The following is a 20,224-nucleotide window of genomic DNA, read 5'->3' as shown; positions in this document are numbered from 1 at the left end:
CATAGAATTTTAGCCTTTCTTAGAAATTGAAAGTCTCTAGGTAGTGATTTTATTTTCCTTATTTGAATTTTTAAAATTTGGTGAAATGGACAATCCTATAAAAGTAACTGTTAGGACTCTTTCTTTCTTTCTTTCTTTCTTTCTTTCTTTCTTTCTTTCTTTCTTTCTTTCTTTCTTTCCTTCCTTCCTTCCTTCCTTCCTTCCTTCCTTCCTTCCTTCCTTCCTTCCTTTCTCTTTCTTTCTTTTGTTTTTGAGACAAGTTCTCTCTTTGTAGCCCTGGCTGGCTTAGAACTCTTACAGACTAAGCTGGCCTCAAACTCAAAGAGATCTGCCTACCTTTGACTCCTGAATACTTAGGTTAAAGGTGGCTGTTGTGACTATTTCCAATTGTATAATTCAGTAGCATTAAATATGTTGACCTTCCGGGCAACTGTTACCAACAGAGAGCTCAAGAAGTGTTTTTATTGTAAGCTGGAAACCCTGTACCTATTACAAAGTAATTGCTTTCCTCTTAGCTCCTCTGTTCCTGGCAATCACTGTCTGCTTTGTCTCTATGAATGGGAAGGCTCTAAGTCTCTCATATAAGTGAATCACACAGCATTTGCCCGTTTATAACTGACTTATAACCCTTAGCATACCAGCTTTGGGTTTGGTTGATGTTGTAGTATATGTCAGAATTTCCCTCCTTTGAAAGCTGAGCCACATTGCACTGGATGGGTCTACTACATTTAGTTCATCTATCATCTGGGGACAGTCACTTGAGGATGGGAGAGGAGAGGGAGAGGAGGGGGAGAGGAGGGGGAGAGGAGAGGGAGAGGAGAGGGAGAGGAGAGGGAGAGAAGAGAAAAGAAAGAGAAAAGAAAGAGAAAAGAAAGAGAAAGAGAAGAAGAGAAGAGAAGAAAAACAGAAAGCAAAACTGGTAACAATTTTGACAGTTCATGAGTCTGTTAGAGGAAAAGTGCTTTTCTTTTAGAAACATAGACTGGGAGATGACAGATAGGTAGATGCTTTGCAAGTATGAAGGCCTGAGTTCAAATCCTGAACACCTATGTAAAAAGACTGGTATGAATGCATATGCCCATAGCCCTAGAATTGGGAGACAAACACTGTACTCTTGTGAGCAGTTACCAGCTCAGTTACCACTGTTCAAAATATACTATTTAGAAGCAAAAAATAATAAAAAAACAGAAACAACTGCCAAATTAATGATTATAAAATAATTTTCTTGTGCTTTTCATTGATTTTATATTTTGATTGCTTTTGAGCTAATTTTAGTAATTGCTTAAAGGTAAGGGTTAAATTTTACTAAATATGCGGATATTCAGGTTTCCCAATACTATTGCCAATACTCTCCCCTCCCCCATTAAACAATCTTGGCATCTTTGTAGGAAATCTTTTGACTGGCTTTATTTATGGGTTTTTCCATTCTGTTGATCTCCATCTTTGTCTTTACATCAGTGCCACACCATGCTGATTAGTGTTGTCTTGTAAGTAGTTTTGAAGTCAGAAAGCATGTGACTTCTAACTCCATTCTTCTTTGAAGCTGCATTGGTTGTTACAGACCTCTTAAAACATGAATATTAACATGACTTTTCCCATGTCTACAAAAAATTTCAATTTTGAATATCTTATTTTTGAAATATCAAACTCCTAACTTGAATAAAAGAGTAAATTTTAATCTGATAGATTACATCTCTTTTCAATATTCTAATGAAAGATTCCTCTTGGTGTGGGGTTTGAATGCTACTCTATGGTGGGTAAGCTCTCCAGAGAACTTTAGGCTGCTGTGGGCCATGTAGTTGTAGAGGAAAATTCTTCCAGAGAATCTTAAAGGTAATATTTTAAGCTCCAAGTGGCCTTTGAAGCCAACCATGTCTGAATGTTCTCCTGGTATGTTGTATTACTAATCACATTAGCATTGCCTTTTAAAATCCAGGAAAACCTGGGTTCAATTTCTATAATAATAACTAATAACATTATAAATTACATCTCTTTTTTTGCTTTTAATCCACTTATAACATTAGTATTTACTTAAGATGGATAAACATGTAATTTAATTTGTATGAGATTTAAAGATAACACATTTTCTTTTGCAACACTCGGGTGGAATGTGCTGAGTTTTTTTTTTTTTTCTTATTCCGTTTACATATTTTCCTTTGGAATAAACTATAAGGAACAAAGTGACTCCTGAATTATAGACAAAGCTGTCAGATGAAAGACTAAGGGGACTGACAAAATGAAACTGTTTAGATCTTTTGAACAAGGGTACGTAGTCAGGGTTGTCCTCAGGGATTCAGGCCCAGCTCTGCAGACCTTCTCATGTCACATAAATTTACTCTTCTTGATTTCAGCAAATATTTACTGAGTGCCTATCACATGGCAGGCACTCTGTGAGGGAGAGTAGACACAGCCTCTGTCCTCACAGTGGCTCACCACCCCAGAAGGAAATAGACAAGCAAACTAATAAATTACCTTATGTAAATAGATACAGAACATTCGAGTTCCCAGAATGGGAAGCGCTCACAGTATGGCCGTGTCCCGACCTCCCTGCTGCTGTGATGGAGTTATATTTAAGCAGTTAACTAAATCATACAAAGGAGTGGTAGAGTTTGGGAATAGCATCATTCTGGGTCTTCCATAAGCAAAGACAGATTTATTTTTATCTCAAATATATCCGTTGTTGAAAGTCAGCAGCTCCTGGCAGGGATGCCCTGTTTAAAACTAGATGATGCTAGATCCTCTTCTAGGGGTAGGATCCTACACTTCCCAATGCATATACCTCCTCTCAGCCAAGTCAAGGGACACCGAGACGGGGCCAGGGTGGCATCCCAAGAGTCTGCAGCAAGCTGCCTACCTTAGTGAGGCAGGAATATGAAACAGATCTGCTGTTCTGTTGTTCATGTGTAGGGATTAGGTGCCCAAGAGGATTTTGAATGGTTTTACCACAAAGAAGTGGTAAATATTCACCCTGTCTTGAACTTTCACATTAGTATATCAAGCTTGGCACGGATCCTCATAGGTGTGTACACTTTCTATGGGTCAAATAAAATAAATTACACTAACATTGTGAAACAAGTTATAAAGTGTCGCCCCAAGTCTTCCCCTGAGCTGACTGGCATGGGAGACTGCACTGTTTACCTGAAGGGCAGAGGGTCATTGTCACCCTCATTGTGCTCCCAAGGTGACATGTGTCCCCATTTCAAAAATGCAGACAGAGGGCAGAGCTAAGCTTCCCCCCCCCCACCCCTCACCCACCACCCCCGCACCCATTATAGCTTTGCTTGTTTCAAAGACTTCATAATCCAGGAAGTTTAAACACAGTCAAAATCGATACCAGGTATAATGATCCATAGCAGCAGTTTGCCTTTAAAGGAAGCTGTTCTCAGGTTCAGCTTCCGAGCTCTGTCAGGCCAGCTACACTGCTCTGCTGCATGTGGAATGTTCTGGAATCCCCAGCGTCCTCCCTGGCGTCTTCCATAGTATGGATGACGTGCGCCTGTTTGCCTGGATCTGGTCGGGTTTGACACAGTCTAGCTTTCTAGGATTCTGTTTCCCTTAGTAACTAAGGCTTACTTGCAAGCAAACCAGCAGCATAGTTGGTGAGCCTGATTTGTCGAGAACCAGTAAACACATCTCAGTTTCCAGGGACCCTCTTGATCTGGGGGGACCACGATTCCTTGGTGAAGAAAAGTCAGTTGGACTTACAACTCCAACAGATCATGGAAAAGTCCCTGGAAATGAAGGGACGGCTGGAAATCAAGGAACATCACAGTGTAGCCGAGAGGGCCAACATTGGGAGGAAGGTTTTTATTGAGAGTGAGAGAGAGAGAGAAAAGATACAGACAGAGGCATCTGGGAGAGTCCAGAGCAGAGAAAAAAGAGAATGTAAACTGGACATGGCCCTGGGCTACAAGGAAGCAAGGGAGTGGGAGAGATTAGTGGAGATAGCAACGGACAGAGAGCATGGTGAGAACCCAAGAGAGCTCAGCTCAGGCCAGTGCAAGAGAGTAGGGCAGGGGGGAGTAAGATGGCAGCGCTAGAGAGCTCAGGTGAACAACTCGTGTGGATTATAGAGTAGCTGGGGGCAGGGGGGCTTAGGACAGGACACACAGCAGTCTCTCTTTGGTGCTGAGTAGCCGTGTGTCTGTCGCAGAGCAGTGGCTTCAAAATGTACCTGTGTTGCAGAATCATTTGCAGAGCTGTTCTAAAACACACTGATAAGGGAAAGGCAGCTGTGCAAAGGAGGCTTTCTTGCTTCCAGTGAGCATGGCTCATGGACCTGGGGTCAAATAATCAGAAGTCCTCGAACCTCCGCAGTCCAGTGGCTTCCAGGTATTTTGTCTGGTGAACTCAAAGAATGACTTTCGCAGACAATGGAAGAATGAGTTGCAGAAAAGACGTTTTATTATAGGTCAAAGTTTAAGAGAGAGTAAGCAAGCAAAGTTCCCATATCGATGGGGAGGGGGGCTTGGGAGGGGAGGGAAGAGCGGAAGGGAGGGAATGAGGAAGGGGAGAGTAGAGGAGGGGATGGGAGGGAAGAGCAGAAGGGAGGGAATGAGGTTAGATAACAACTGTGTATAGTTGGTTCTCACCTTGCACTTTATATAAGTCCTGAAGCTCAAACTCAGGTCACTAGGCTTGCCCACTGAGTCATCTTCTTGGGCCCCTTCTGGGTCTTTATACCATACATATCTGACAGTGTCACTGACCTGTGGATTAAAATATCCAAAGCTTCTTGCTACTCTGTGACTCAGTGTGGGCCTTACAGGGCTTTATGTGAGGACATCACTACTCTTGTGCTACAACATCTGTTTGTTCTTTTCATAGTCTTTTTCTTTCTCTTTAAGATTAAAAGAAAAAAATTTTAAATGGCTGTTTTGCTGTGTGTGTGTGTGTGTGTGTGTGTGTGTTAACCACATATGTGCCTGGTGCCCTCTGAGAAGAAGACATTGGATCACCTATAATTGGAGTTACCAATTGTTGTTAGCCAACATGTGGGTGCTGAAAATTGAACCCTGGGCTCTCTGCAAGAACCAATGCTCTTAATCATTGAACCATTTTTTTTTTTCAGCCTTGAACTTGGAACCTGGAGCAGTCTAACCTGTCTCCATTTTTATTCATGGTGGCATTTCAGATCACATGCTCCTAGAGGCCTCCTCTATTAGCGCAGATTCAAGTCAGATATTTTAGGTAAACATCACTCCCAGCCAGGTGGTGCTGGTGGTGGTAGTGTACGCCTTTAATCCCAACACTCGGGAGGCAGAGGCAGGAGCTGCTCTATGGGCTTGACAATAGCCTGATCTACAGCCAAGGCTATACAGTGAAACCCTGTAGTGAAAAGAAAGAAAGAGCTGGGCAGTGGTGGCGCACACCTTTAATCCCAGCACTCTGAGTTCGAGGTCAGCCTGGTCTACATAGTGAGTTCCAGGACAGCCAGGGCTACACAGAGAAACCGTGTCTCGGAAAAACCAAAAAAAAAAAAAAAAAAAAAAAAGAAAGAAAGAAAGAAAGAGAGACAGAGAGACAGAGAGACAGAGAGACAGAGAGGGAGATAGAGAGAGAGAGAGAGAGAGAGAGAGAGAGAGAGAGAAAGAAATCAATAGATCGATTGATTGATCATTACTCCCTATGCCTTCTCCAGCACATGGTTTTTCTACCATATTACCATATTATAAGTTACTTTCCATTTCAGCATCCCTTCAAACTGACAGGAGGTAATTCTTTCCGTAACACTGAATGCAATGCATCGCCCAATGTGAATGTTCCGAGCGTGTTTAATGAATGATTGATTTAGCTCTGGTTTTGAGCCTGTTTCATTTTATCGTGTCTCTGACTCTGGTTGCCTGGCAAAGCCCCTAATAAGTCCTTTGACTTCCTGACTCATGCTTACCTGTGGCCCAGGCAGCAGTGGAGTGACTCTTTGCTGCCCCCACATGTTTTGATTCCGCTCCCTCTGCAATCAACTGAGACTACACTCCTTGCTCTCTAGTGTTACCATGAGCACAGAGAGGAGGTAGGCTCCGTGGCAGAGATGTGAGACTCCTGTGCTTCTTTCTGTGCCTGAAGCTCATATTTGTTTGTAAGTAACTTGAACATCACTGACTCTTTCTTCTCTAATCCCCTTTCTCTTCTCATAGAGAAGAAGGAAGCTCATTTGAGAGCTGTCTTCAAAGCATTCTTCTCTCTGGTCCATTTACATTCTTAAGGTCTATTGAGGTGCTTCCTGGAGTCCTAAGACCTTAACCACTTGTTTCTGGTTCATCTGCTCTGTGCAAGTAATGTTCAAAGGAAGAAGTTTTCTGACATTAATTTTATCCCTTTTCACAAAAATTAACACATCCCTAAAAGTGGAGCTGTAGAGTGGTTTTATCCCAAGGTGCAGGATCTTTTCTGTACATTGAATCATGTATTTGAACTCATGAACAAATTTACTGTGATTGCATGGTCATCACTAATCTGCCAATTTGAAAGATATTACACAGGCTGGGTGTGTGGTAGTACATAACTTTAATTTCATGGAGGCAGAGACAGGTGAATGTCTGTGACTTTGAGACCAGCCTGGTCTACATAGTGAATTTCAGGCCAAACAGAGCTATGTGGAGAGTCCCTGTCTCAAAGGGGGAAAAGCTATCCCAAGGCCAGCTGAGGTGGCTCAGTACATAAAGATGCTTGGGGCAGCTGATGACCTGACTTTGAGCCTTGGAACACTCATGGCAGGAGAGAACCAGTTCCTACAAATTGTCCTCTGACTTCCATGTGCACGCGGTAGCATTTTGCATGCACACACAAAACACAAACAAATAATGAGTAAATAAAACAGATGTGATAAAAATTTATCTTAAGTCATAATATCATAGAAACAACATGGTTAATCTTTCCAGAGTTAGCTCTGCACCAGTTACAGGGACCCCCTAGTAAGTTCCTGATGGATAGGGCAGCTCTGGATACACTGTAGCTCTCTTATTTGGTAATTCGTATCTAGGATAATTAAATGAAGATGAAGTGTGTAACACGTGATGTCATATTATGACTAAGTGCAAGAATAAGTGATTTTTTTTTAGTAAAATAAACAGGTATTTCCTTTTCTCATATGGAAGTACTAAAAGCCCAAACAGCCAAAGGATTCTTCAGCAGCAGCAAGAACACAACAAAAACAGTGCTAGAAGCGTCACCATCCCCAGCTTCAATATATATTGTAGAGCCATAGTAACAAAACTGCATAGTACTGGCACCAAAGCAGACACATAGACCAGTGGAACAGAAGACATATGCATAAATCCATACAGCTACAGCAACCTGGTATTTGACAAAGATGCCAAATACACTCGTTGGAGAAAAGGCAGTTTCCCTACCAAATGACGGTGGGGAACTAGATATCCACATGTAAAAGAGTGAAACTAGTTTCAAATTGCTCATCCTGTACAAAGGTCAGTCAACCTGAATCAAAGGTCTTGATATATGACTCCAAACCCTGAACCGAAAACACTTCAACTGAGAGGTATAGGAATAGGCAAAGACTATTTGAAAGGGATGCTGGCAGCTTGGGAATAATACTGAGAATTGACTGGTGGGGTTGCATGAAACCCAAAGGCTCCTAAAGAAAGTAAGTGAATAGGGAGCCCACAGAAAACGACAGAAATCTTTCACACATCTGAAAGAGGGTTAGTATCTAGAATTTATTTAAAAATTCAAAGACCTAAACAGCAAAGTAACAAACTACTCAGTAAATGGGTTAATGACACGAACACACAGCTCTCAGAAGGTGAGATACAAATGGCCAATAAATATGTAAAAAGATGTTCAGTATAATTCATCAAGAAAATGAAAATTAAAACAATATTGAGATTCCATTTACTGCCTGTCAGAATGGCTATCATAAAGGAAACAACATGCTGGCAAAGACTCAAGGAGGGAGAGCTAATACACTGTTGGTAGAAGTGTAAATTAGGCCAACTACTATGGAAATCACCATAGAAGTTCCTTAATAAACTAAAAGTTTATGTAACCTATGATCCTACTATATTACTCTTGGGTATAGTCTCAAAGGACTTTAAGTCAATACAGCACAGGGATACTTGAACATTTTACATTAAAAATTATTTATTTTTATGTACATTTATATGTGTTTACCTGCATACGTTTATGTGCACCATGTGGATGCAGAGGCCTGCAGAGGCCAAAAGAAGGAGTCAGATCCTCTGGAACTGAAGTTACAGGCAGTTCCGAGCTGCCAGTCATGGGTGCTGGGAACTAGGGCCTGGGCCAGAACACATGCTCTCAATCACTGAGCCATCCTTCCAGCCATGATACTTGCACTTTTATCTTTACTGCAGCACTATTCACAATAGTCAAGTTATGAATCACGCTAGACATCTGTCAACAGATGCAGAAAGAAGAATGGTATACACACAATAGAGTTTTACTCCATTATAAAGTTGAACAAAAATATAGTAACAGGAAAATAGGTGCCAATGGGGACCATCATTAAGCTAAGTACACCAGACTCAGGTAAATGAATATTGCATGTTCTCTCACCTGTGAATCCTAGATTTTGTATAGATGCATAATCCATAGACATGGAAGTGGGTGTGAGACAGGGGCAGGAAAGAGAAGAAAGGCAAAGAGATTGACCAGTTATAGTGAAGTACATGATATAATTGTACAAAAATTATCCATGACACCCATCACTATGTACAAAAAATGTACTCCAGTGGAGTTTTATATTAAAAATTCTCCACAAGAAGAGGCCATCTAACAAAAATTATAGCAAACATCTCTATTGACTTAAGACCTATTCTGGGCCAAGTTCAACATTAGTCACTCCATGAATGTATATAATTCCATCCTGGCAACATTCTTATGAAGTTGTTATGGTTTTGTTCCATAGATGATAAAGTTAACTTAGAGCAACATTCATAGATCACCCAGGACCAGACTTTCTTTTTTTTTTCACTTCTAGGGCCAGAAAATAATTCTGAGACTTTTAAAAACTGGGCTCATCCCACCGTACCACACTTCAGATCATTTTGCTTGTTTTACGTTCTTGTTTGTCTTACTGCTTTAGAATGTATTTAATTTCCTTTAGGCTTAGGTCACCTATACTAGTGTGAGTTAACCGTGAAAGCCATGCTGTCAAGAGCGTTACATCAGTTTATGTTTGAAAGCTGACTTTTATCTGCAGTGAGGAATAAGTCGTCTTCAGAATGTGGTTTGTGGAGGAAGTGTGTAGATGGCTCTCTCATGGTGGTCCCTGTCGAATAGGAATGTGGCAGTAGCAGAACAAGCGAGCTGTGAACCTGTGTTCTTGATGTGCCTCCCAGTACAACCTGCTCAGTGCCTTTCTGTCCTCAGGTTCACAGCCGTGCTTGAATAGTCTAAAAGGAATTCTGACCATGCCAACAAGTGGGTGTAGCACAGTCTTCGTGTTGAGTTTAGATTCCAGGAACACTGTGCACAGGGTCATCCATAGCCCGAATGAAGGAAGCTTGCTCAGGACAAGCTTCTAGGAAGAAAACAGGGAACTTTCTAGTTTAGATTTTTTCCCTTTATGGAAGCACTTTATTCTAGTTTAGAAATTCTAATTCTATTTTATTTGCCTTTGTGTATCTATTATGAGAAGCATGGATAATGTGTTTTTTTTTCTTTCTTTTCCCGTTTTACTTCAAAATTGCTGTTGCTAAATTTAATGAGAAACCTGTCTCTGAACATGTAAAGCTGAGAGTGAATAAGGAAGATGTGGTATCAACTCCTGGTCTCCACAAACATATTCTCACACATGAGTACATACATATGTATGCACACATGTACACATACTAGGAGGAGGAGGAAGGGGGAAACATGCCTGTTTTATCTAGGAGATGCAGCCTTTAATTGGGGTGCAGTTTATCTAGTGAGAGATGACTGGGCTCCTGTTTATTCTATCTGTCAAGTAACATTGGACAAAGCATAAATTCGTATCTATGGCGGCGCTGTAGCACAGGAGCTTCCTGTACATCAACGGATATTGGTCTACAAAAGGAAGGGCTCCTACACTTATCTCGTTCATGTGAGCATATATGTTGTTACCAGAAGTCCGGTCACAGCCTGTGCCCAACAAGCCGGTTTGCCCACCTGTCCTCCATGAGCCAATTGAAATAACAATTGGATGACAATACTTTTCCCTTTAGCCACTCTCATATCTGGGGTCAACTTTTTGCATTGACTAAAGATGAAAGTGTCATCTTGGAAGAAGAAACTGACTGTAAGGGCTTGTGAACAAGAACAGCAAATTTGGAATCATATGTGAAGGAGGAAGACAAATGGTGGTAATGTAGGTTGGTTCACTGGACATCTCCATTAAAAAAAAACGACTGTTTATGTCTCCATCAGTGGGACTACAGATACGCACCAGAGTGTCTGCTTCTTACATGGCTTCTGAAAAGCCACACATGGGTCCTCAGTCTTGCCATGCAAGCACTCTCCCAAAGAAGCCATCTTGCTAGCTCCAGGCCACTGACTCCTGTTCAGACATGGTCCCCTGCTAGCATGACTTTGCACTGTGCTTTTGTGGGTCCCTCCTATCCACCTCCCACCCCCTGGTGATGAACTACTTCTTCATTAGCCTGTTTTTTCAGCCTTGACCATCTCATTAACATTTCTAATTAGTATGTGCTTCAGAAATCAGTATTTTACATTTCATCTTGAAATGAGTATGTGTATCTACATTAGCAACACTTGTACTATGCAAACTCTAATTCACTGTTGGCCCACTAGTGAATTTGTCTTTATCCATCTGGATGAGATTAATTTGGAGACTGAAAACACACACACACACACACACACACACACACACACACACACACACACACAGACACAACCAAGTGAGAAGGCTTAAGAAATGGTCAGGTTATGAATTCAGTACTTTCGTTCAACTAGTTAGCCCTCCTGTTAAAACATGCATCAATGACTAAGTTTGTAGTTTTGAACTCATGGCTTACGGTGGTGCTGGAGAAAACTGTTGTACTGTTATGGACTGAAATCTGTGCCCAACCAGCTGTTAAAGTCACACTGGTTTATCTTTTAGCCTTCTGGTAAAGCAGCTCCAAGCCTAGAAGGGAACACATATACTCAGCAAATGTCAGCTGTATCACAGTATGTCAACAGAAAAAGCCCTCAGAGGTGCAAGCATTGTATGATGGGAACCCAAGACGATGCCATCTACATCTGTGGTTTTCTTGAGAGTGTCAATAAAATGTTGAGGAAAATCACCAAAAGACTACCAAGTTGCCTTGTCTGGTGACTGTCTGGGTGTTCAAAGGGTAGAATTTGATGGGAAGTACTTAGTTTAAAAGCTCAGCACAGCACAGTGTGAGTTCTAGCCGTGTGCTTCTGTATGAAGCAGATTGCTTAGGAGACACTAAATCAGTAAGAATGACTATTCATTAACTGCATGTGGAGTTAGAACTACAGTGAACATGGTTGTAGACTAAAGGGAGTGGGGCTTCCCTTTAGAGTACATTTGAATACTGTATCGAGAGCATAAATAGAAAACTTTGATCATTGCTGGCCTTGTGTACCCTAAAACAGGCTTTCCAGGATCAGCCATCCCTTGCCTCCTCTCTCATATTAGTACCATTTAACTAAAGCAATTAGTATGTGGTTAATATTAGCACAAATTCTTTTTCTGCTCCCTTGCTTCCTAGCAACCGAAGCAGAGAATCTGCTTGCCAATCTATTGTTGGATTAAAAAAAAATTTTTAAGAAAACCCCCAGTGAGTCTTCAGTGGACCTGAAGCAGTAGGGGTAAGTCCAGTAAGCTCCCTGCTGACTTTGTGAATCTGGGAGCGTCGGCCCTCTGACCTGGCTGTGCTTCCCATCACAGGCTCGAGAAGATGTCATCCACATGCTGAAGACGGAGAAGACCAAGCCCGAGGTTCTGGAGGCGCATTATGGATCTGCAGAACCAGAGAAAGTGCTTCGAGTCCTGCACCGCGATGCCATCCTTGCTCAGGAGAAGTCCATAGGAGAAGATGTCTATGAGAAACCCATCTCAGAGGTAAGCTGGACATCAGCACACCTCCCTAGAAAGAAACTGCAGGGGCGAGGGGAGAAAGACAGGGAGAGAGGGAGAGGGATAGAGGGAGAGAAAGCGCTCCCCTCTTCCTTTGTATGCTTTGATGTTTTCTTCCAAGTGCAAAATTGTTAAAATGCCCCAATGTAGTAATAAGTATGATTAAGTAATTAGTGATCTGGACTAGATATGTTCTGATAGGAATTTCAATGTTAAAAAATGCTTCAGATTTGAAATATATTATTTCCATATGATTAACAAAGTTATGTGCTCTTGAAGTACATTATTATTTTACTCCTCTAAGAAATAGCATATTTAAGAATTTGAGGTGCTTGCTAGTTCTCACATGGAGTTTTCAGAATTATTATAAAATTGATAACCTAACCTTAGGTTTGGTTCATTATTGATAGTTATGGTTTAATACCATTGCTCTAAAAGTATCTTAGAGTATCATAATTTAAAAGGTCTTATGTGAAAATCCAAATGCAGTATTTAAAGTAATTTTTAAGGTGAAATAATATCATTAGGGCTATACTGAATCATATTATGCAAGATTATATTAGGAATTATGGCTACTGTTATTACCTATGACATGACAGTTTAATAATTCCCCCATGCTATAGTGGAAGTTCAGTGTCAAATTAGGGTGCTCCTTTAATGGATGTAGCCACACTGATTTCTCAAAATTTAGGTAAGCAATTCATGGCTTTACAATTAGTAGGACAAATTAAAAATATAGAAATTAAAAGTCTGAAAAAAATTTTAAATTTAACATTTAACCTAGGTTGGTGGCCAGATCTGATTTAGATAGTATTCAAAGGAGATTGACAGCTCCATAGTTCCCCAATTGAAGCAGATCCCTTCCCTTAGCTTTCCCTAAAAGGGAGGGGGTGGAGGGAGAGTGTTTGTAGGGCAGGATTCAGGTAACAGCCTGGATCCATTTCACATTTCAGTGTTTGAGATCCAGCTGTGTATGGTTTTGCAGAGCCCACCTCCGTTCATTAAACCCTGGCTCCTCATCTGTGGGGTGGGGGAACGACCACAGCAAACACCTCACATGGTGTTGTGAGGATTAAATGGATCAGTGCCTAGAAAGCTTAGCATTGCATCTGACCCATGCTAGGTACTCAGGTACTACTAGCCATCGGTGTGGGTGTGGATTTGAGGATGATAAGTACTCATTTCCTTAAGGTCTTCCACATGTGGGCTGGGCTGGCAGAATAATAGGTATATAAAAGTAAAAAACATCCGTGTGATGGTGATGATGGTGACGACGATGGTGACAACAGTGAAAACTAGGATTACTAAACTCGGTTTAGGCTTCCTAATGCTTTTCTCTGAAGGTTAGGACTTGAGGCCCTAGCCCCATGGGAGAGGTAGGCCGGGCAGAATCACTCAGCTATGTGCTGTCCTGGGATTGGTGGTGCTGGGCCTGCTTTTTGTTTCTTTCTCTTCTCAGTAATCTCCCTAGTGGAGAAATGAGAGACAAAGACAGAGAGGTAGGGAAGGAGGATAGAGTCAAGAGAGATGGAGGTAGATAGATAGATAGATAGATAGATAGATAGATAGATAGATAGAGATACATAGATTTGTGAAAGATACAGAATTCTAAAAGAAGAAAAATCTTTCTGTTTGGCCCCTTACTCCAGCCCTTCATATGGGTTCAATTCTCACTACCATGAAAACAAACAAAAACAGAGATAGGGCGTTAAAAGACATGTTTATTTGGTTTTGTTAAAAGACATGTTTATTTGGTTTTGTTGTTTCGTGTCATTTTGTTTCAGTGTGTGTGTGTGTGTGTGTGTGTGTGTGTGTGTGTGTGTGTAATGTGCACTTGTGTACAGGTGATTACAGAGATCAGAGTGTTTGATTCTCTTGGTCTCCCCTGGAGCTGAACTTACAAACAGGTGTGAACTCCCCAACATGGAGAGTAGGAGCAGAAATCAGGCCATTTCTCTGCAAGAGCAGTGTGTGCTCTTAACCTCTGAGCCATCTCTCCCTCCCCTAAAGATACTCTTTAAGTCAGTAAGTGTGAAATGAATATTAGGATAATTGTGCATATCCTAATAAACCCTTGAAGTTGTTGAAAAAGGAGAACAGGTGGGTTTGGGGATGTATTAGCAAGACTGCAATGCTACTAAAATCAGGGCACTTTCCTGGGCTCTCAGGGATTCTGAGTTGTGCTCCTCCCACTGAACAGAGGAAGAAATTAAAAAGAAAGAAGCTACACCCTCACGTTTTCTTAGAGTTTTCCTTTAATAGTTTGGATTTTGATATTTTGGAATCATTTATTGGAGATTTCCAGGGACTTAATATTTGCTGTTTAATTCCTCGCCAAAGACTTTGTAACGGAAAACAGTCTGTTGTGTTGGACTCACTAAGTCTTCAGTGAACCCTATTGGATAAGCCAGTGGGGTTTGGTTTGTACAGATATTTATTTATTTTGCATTGCAAAGGATCAGACCTCTGGCCTCACACATGCAGGGTACCAGCTCCATCACTGAGCCACAGCCCAACTCTGACTATTTTCTCAGCTCCTGTAGCCTGGTCTCCATCCCTTCTGAGGCCTGTGTGACTTGAACCTATTGGGTACTGTTCATCCCCAGAATTAAGCCTTCTCTTCTATTACAAGTACTAATAGGGAACTTGTCCTACTGAATCAATAAATACCTTCTGCTATTTATTTTTTTCCCATTTAGAAAAGCTCAGCCAAGTTATTTTTCTTTATTTTTAGAATTTTCAATTATTGGCCCCTTCAAGTGGCTGAGGCAGGACAATAAGTAGTTCAAGACCAATCTGGGCTATACTTACAATCTTTTCTCCAGGGAAAGACAGAAAACCAAGCCTTGAGAGTCTTCGAGACTGTGAGTTTAACATGGAACTTTTCGGGTTTCCTGTCATGGAGTTGGAAAATCCTCAGTAGGAAATCTTCCCCATTACTTCTGAGCTGGGTGTGGCCTGAGCCGGTGCTGTTCTGCTGGATCCCCTTTAGTTTGTCTTCTTTTTCTTTTGATGCAAACCAAGATCGCAAAATGTGGGGCATATTTAGTCAGTCCAAGCAATGTCAGCAATTAGTCTGTCACCAAGTAGTCCTTCTGATAATTTGTCTTGCTTCTCCCAAATCTAATTCTCTAGTCTTTGTGGACTTCATTCAATTACCTTGAAAATCTGTTGCATCCCCAAGAGAAGGGCTATAGGTGATCTTATGGGACCGCTTGAAGATTTATAGCAGTTCCTCAGTTGTGTCCTGGGTCCTAATACCCTCTGTGTACAAGAGTCACCTTCCTCTGCTTTGGGGATTTCTTGACTTAACCAGTCCCCAATTTTGATTCAACAATGACTGAAATGCTTCTTTTGTAGCCTCATCTTATGTATACCTAAACCCATTTCCCTTCTCTGAGGGCCAGCTTTGTTGCTAAGACCTTATGTTTCCTTCAGTTGCTTTTTGTCTTCCTAGATTCCTCAGTGCTTTGGAATTAGCCCTCTGCAGACATCAGAGCTAAAACTGTCTCCCAATCTATCTTTGACATATAACGTGCTGAAATTGTTGCTCCCTTTCTCAAGTCTGCCTACTCCTGGGGTAAGATGGTCCCACAGGTAAAGGTGCTTGCCACCAAGCTGGACATCTTGAGTTCCATCCCTGAGAACCAAGGTAAAAGGAGAGGACTGATGTGTGCAAGAGGTCCTCTGATCTCCACACTAGTACCCCAGCATTGGCACCCTCATGGGAAAACACACACACACACACACACACACTTAACTAAAGATGTGCTTGGTGGTGTACGCCTTTCCCTTGGGAAGCAGAGCAGATCTCTTAACTTCAAGACTGGCCTGGTCTACACAGTGAGGTCCAGGGCAGCCAGGGCTACACAGAGAAACCCTGACTTGAAAAACAAAAAGCAAAACACAAAACCAAAACCAAAAAAAAAAAAGACTTCTAAGTGCATTCTTTCTTTCCTTAGAAAATTCTTGGCCTTTCCAGTTTGCTTCCCCTCTAGCCAAATGGAAGTTATATGTCTACAATAATATATTCCCACTGTAGTTGCACTGTACTGTAGTGACAGCCTTCCATCTGTGCTGAGCCACGTCTTAAAACCCAAAACCCCAAGCCAATGCACAGAGTATGACCTGCAGGGTATATTGCTAAGGGAGTCAATCTTCAGTCACTGCACAAGTTCTATAGAGACAAGAGAACAGCCGCTCTCAATCCCTGATATTATTACAGAGAAAGAGAGAGAGAGAGAGAGAGAGAGAGAGAGAGAGAGAGAGGAGAGAGATCTGTCAGGAATTTAAGATTGAAAGCTAGAGCCCACACTAATGCTTTTAAACGGAATTTGCCATACTGTGCAGGAATGTCCCAGCCTTATGTACTGAACCCAGAAGACTGTCTTCCTCATAATGTAACCATGATTACAGCAAACCGAATGAGATGTGTTGAGGTGGATGTTATCCACAGCAATTCCAGTAGCCCACTCCAGTGATCCAGCCCAAGTCTACTGCTGCCTGAAGGCCCATGTGGTCAAGGCCAAGGCCTAGTTTGTGCTGAGGCTACACCAAAACATTTGCTATTTCTATGTGCTATTACTCTCTACAGATGTCCATACAATCCCTATCTCTCAGGATTTCTCCATCTACCATCCAGGTCATAACATCAGCATCTTCCCCATACAGTTATTTGGAGAGATTGAGATCACGGTGGAGTCTGGGCCTTCAGAGCTCAATGTATCATGCTATGGCATGCACAAGACACAAAGTAAATGAAAAGTCAATGACCCTTACATACTTGGCTCTGTATTCCAAACAGAGCCTTCAAATTAGCATGGCCCCTTCCTTAGCTGAGGGCTAAGATGGCACAGGCAGAGAGAACAGCTTTGCTGTTGACATTCCCTGCAGACCGGCTCCCCAGGAGGCCTGGGTTAATGAGACTGAGAATGGATTTTGGTATTATGTCTGCTCTGCCTGGAATAGTGTGCTCGGAAGGGGTCAGGGAGAAAGAGAGGAATTCTTATTTTTAGCAAACATGGAACAAGGTCTGGTCATTAACTCATCCCAGCTGGAGATGGTGCTGGAGGCATCTGGTCAGAAAGATGCTGCTAGCATCCCTTGCTGCATGGGAGGGTAGAGGGGCAGGGTTCTGCTGACCAGTCCCACATGCACAGCCCCACGGGGGGCCACCTCAGCTCAGCAGCAGCGCCAGAGCGAAAGGCCCATGCTGGAGTTTGAGAGAAAGGGTCATGAGTGGGATAGGAGGGGTCAAAACTGTAAGATTTGGTCCTCCTGAACCGGCAATTACTAAACATGCTTTGTGCAGGCATAGGGGACATAGTCAGAGCTGAAGGACTCATGAGGCAATGATCTCATGAAGATAGGATACTCTGGCCACAGAGAAACAGCAGCCCTGAGTTAGATTTGTAAGACCTCGTTTAGAGAAATGTACTCTTTAAATGTTCTTTAAAAACAAACAAACAAACAAACAAACAAACAAAACAAAACCCTCCCTACATGTAGCATGTTTTGAAGGAAAAGACGAAAATGAAAACTGAAAACAAAATACAGCAAAAACAGGACTGTGGACCTTTCCTATACTTCCCCTAGAATTTCAGATAATTACAAGCCCTGTATTAGGACAGCGATAAAGACTTCCCAGAACTCTGATATATACATGTGCATGGTGAGATCTTAAGCTTTTCTGATATGAGGAAGGTGTTATCCACTTTCTGAGAAATTATGTATTCTCCTGAAGTTTAGTGAGTTCACTCTTAAAGGCTGGCAGGTAAATCATAGCATTGTGAACTGGGTATCACAGCACACACCTGTAATTCCAGCATGCAGGAGGCTGAGACAAGGAGTTTTAAGCTAGAGGCCAGCCTTTGCTGCATAACAAGACTGAGTCTCAAACAACAAGCCAAAAGCTTACGAATTATTATGGCTCGTTTTGTTGTTGTTGTTATATTTTGTTTGAAGCAGGGTTTTTCTGTGTAGCTCTGGCCAACCTGGAACTCACCTAGTAGACCAGGAGGGTCTCAAACTCCAAGATCTGCCTGCCTCTGCCCCCAGAGTGCTGCAATTAAAGGCACAATGCCAGGCTATTACTGCTAGTCTATAAAGCCAATTGGCATGGAGAAAATAGCAGAAGGTGGTGGCACACAGTCTCCCCTGCAATGCTCTCCATCAGGTCATAATCCTCTAGGCCAGTGTTAGCACCTTACAGTCACTGCCAATGCAGTCAGATGCTTAAACTCTTTCCTGGCTTTGCTCTCTCAGCTGGACAGACTGGAGGAAAAGCAGAAGGAGACATACCGCCGCATGCTGGAGCAGCTGCTGTTGGCTGAGAAGTGTCACAGGCGCACCGTGTACGAGCTGGAAAACGAGAAGCACAAGCACACCGACTACATGAACAAGAGCGACGACTTCACCAACCTGCTGGAGCAGGAGCGAGAGAGGTAATGTGCACGCAGGCACCAGCACATCTGGGTCCCCATTTCCCTGCTGACCCATAGCAGAGGCCAGGCTCAAAGCACTAGCTGTAGCAGTAAGGCAAGAGAAGAGAATTACAGGGAAACACAAAGGAAAAGAAGTCACACACCGCTATTGAAAAGGAGCGGGAGAGTGGACAGCCTTGTGTCTGACTTCAATGGGAGAGCTTCAACTTTTTCTCCATTTATGATGATGATGGCTGAGGGTTTCTCTTATATAACGTTTATTATGTTGAAGTAATTGAAGACAAGGTGGATTCTGTCAAAGGCTTTTGAAATGGTCATGTGACAGATACCCAGGGTCTTATTCTGGTTTCTCAATGGTTTTAGTGAGTGTGGGGAGATTGAGAGGTGGGGAAGACTTTGATATGAGATTATCACATAATTGTTTGGTGTGCACATAAGTAAGGTGCCAGGTCCTCACCAAGAGGTTTAGAGTCAGAAAACCATAAAGCTGGAAAGAAACCTCAGAGTTTTGTATATTAATTTGATCAGTAAAGCCCCTACATTCAAAAACCATCTTACATACTGCCTATGATTTGAAATAATGCAATTTTTCTCTTTGGGAATGAAATCCAATTTTCAGAAAGGTAAATTCCTACACTTAATTATAAGTGAAGCTTCCCCATTAATTCCAAAGTAGACAGTTCCACTGTTGGATACATACATATATATATCCCTTTTTAATTTTTAAAAGGTTTTTAAAACCCTGTATGTGTCCAGTGTTTTGCCTACATGTATGTGAATGTATCACATGCCACATGCGTATCTGGTGCCCAGGGATGTCAGATGAGGGCCTCAAACCCCTGGAACTGAACTTGTAAAGGATTGTGAGCTACCTCGTGGGAGATGGAAACCAAATCCACATCCACTACAAGAGCTCTTAACTGCTGAGCCGTCTCTACAGCCCTAGGTCGCACATTTTAAAATTTTAGGAAACAAAAACAAAAAGTGTGTTACCTGATCCACCAGCCGTGGGTCTTGGCGCCCTGACTAAGGGCTGTGAGGTGTTGAAGAAATGACAGACACACAGACACACGTACAGACAAACTGTGGTCTGGTTGAGTGTATGCACTCTGATTTTAGCATGCTTAGGGAGGGGGAGGGGCAGCTAGTTGCTGCAGAAAGTCTCTATGGGAAGTCTCACACTGTGAACATCCGAGGGGAAGCTGCAGGTGCATGTTGTGGTGCAAACTGGTCAATGGTTTGCACTGCCCAGGAGGAAGGCTTTGTCGTCCCTCTGAGCTCACCTGGGAAAGGTTTTGACCATCCTTTGGGACTGAGCTATTAGAGTCCCAGACATGGCTGTCCCCGTGTCAACCATCCAAACTCACTAAAGACTTCACTCATTCAGGGCATCCTCTGCGCCCTAGTGTTCACCCTACACATCCATTCTTGTAGCACGGTGTTTCTGTAAACTACAGATTGCCACCAGCAGCAGAGACCCCCCCCCCTCCACACACACACACACACATACCAGGCTGTAAAGTTTTCTACGTAGCTGCTGGACTCACTCTTTTATTTTTCTCCTGTCCTTCAGCTAAATGGTTATGTCTTTGACTCCTCCCATGTTTGAAACCACTGACATTGAACTGCCCATAATCCTCACCCTTTGGGAAGTGGAGGCAGAAGAATCAGGGCCAGCCTTAGCAATACAACAAGTTCAAGGTCAGGCTGTGCTACATGAAAACTTGCCTCA

The 20,224-nt window shown here is 42.3% G+C and overlaps 1 protein-coding gene across 5 annotated transcripts in view; it reads left to right on the top strand.

Moving 5' to 3' along the window:
- Positions 1-20,224, top strand: part of Filip1 (filamin A interacting protein 1) — a 207,834-nt gene that overhangs the window by 140,738 nt on the left and 46,872 nt on the right. For 4 of the 5 annotated variants that reach the window (XM_006511443.4, NM_001357352.1, NM_001081243.2 and 1 more), the window contains exons 3-4: positions 11,861-12,034; positions 18,314-18,492. In XM_006511443.4, coding sequence (XP_006511506.1) covers positions 11,861-12,034; positions 18,314-18,492 — 353 coding nt within the window. Of the gene's footprint in view, positions 1-11,754; positions 11,782-11,860; positions 12,035-18,313; positions 18,493-20,224 lie in introns of those variants that run through there. The other variant, XM_030244584.1, reaches the window with a different exon arrangement.

This window comes from Mus musculus, chromosome 9 (genome assembly GCF_000001635.26).
Source record: "Mus musculus strain C57BL/6J chromosome 9, GRCm38.p6 C57BL/6J".
Lineage (NCBI taxonomy): Eukaryota > Metazoa > Chordata > Mammalia > Rodentia > Muridae > Mus > Mus musculus.
Note: the sequence above shows the minus strand (reverse complement) of the source record. Positions and strands in the feature narration are given on the sequence as shown.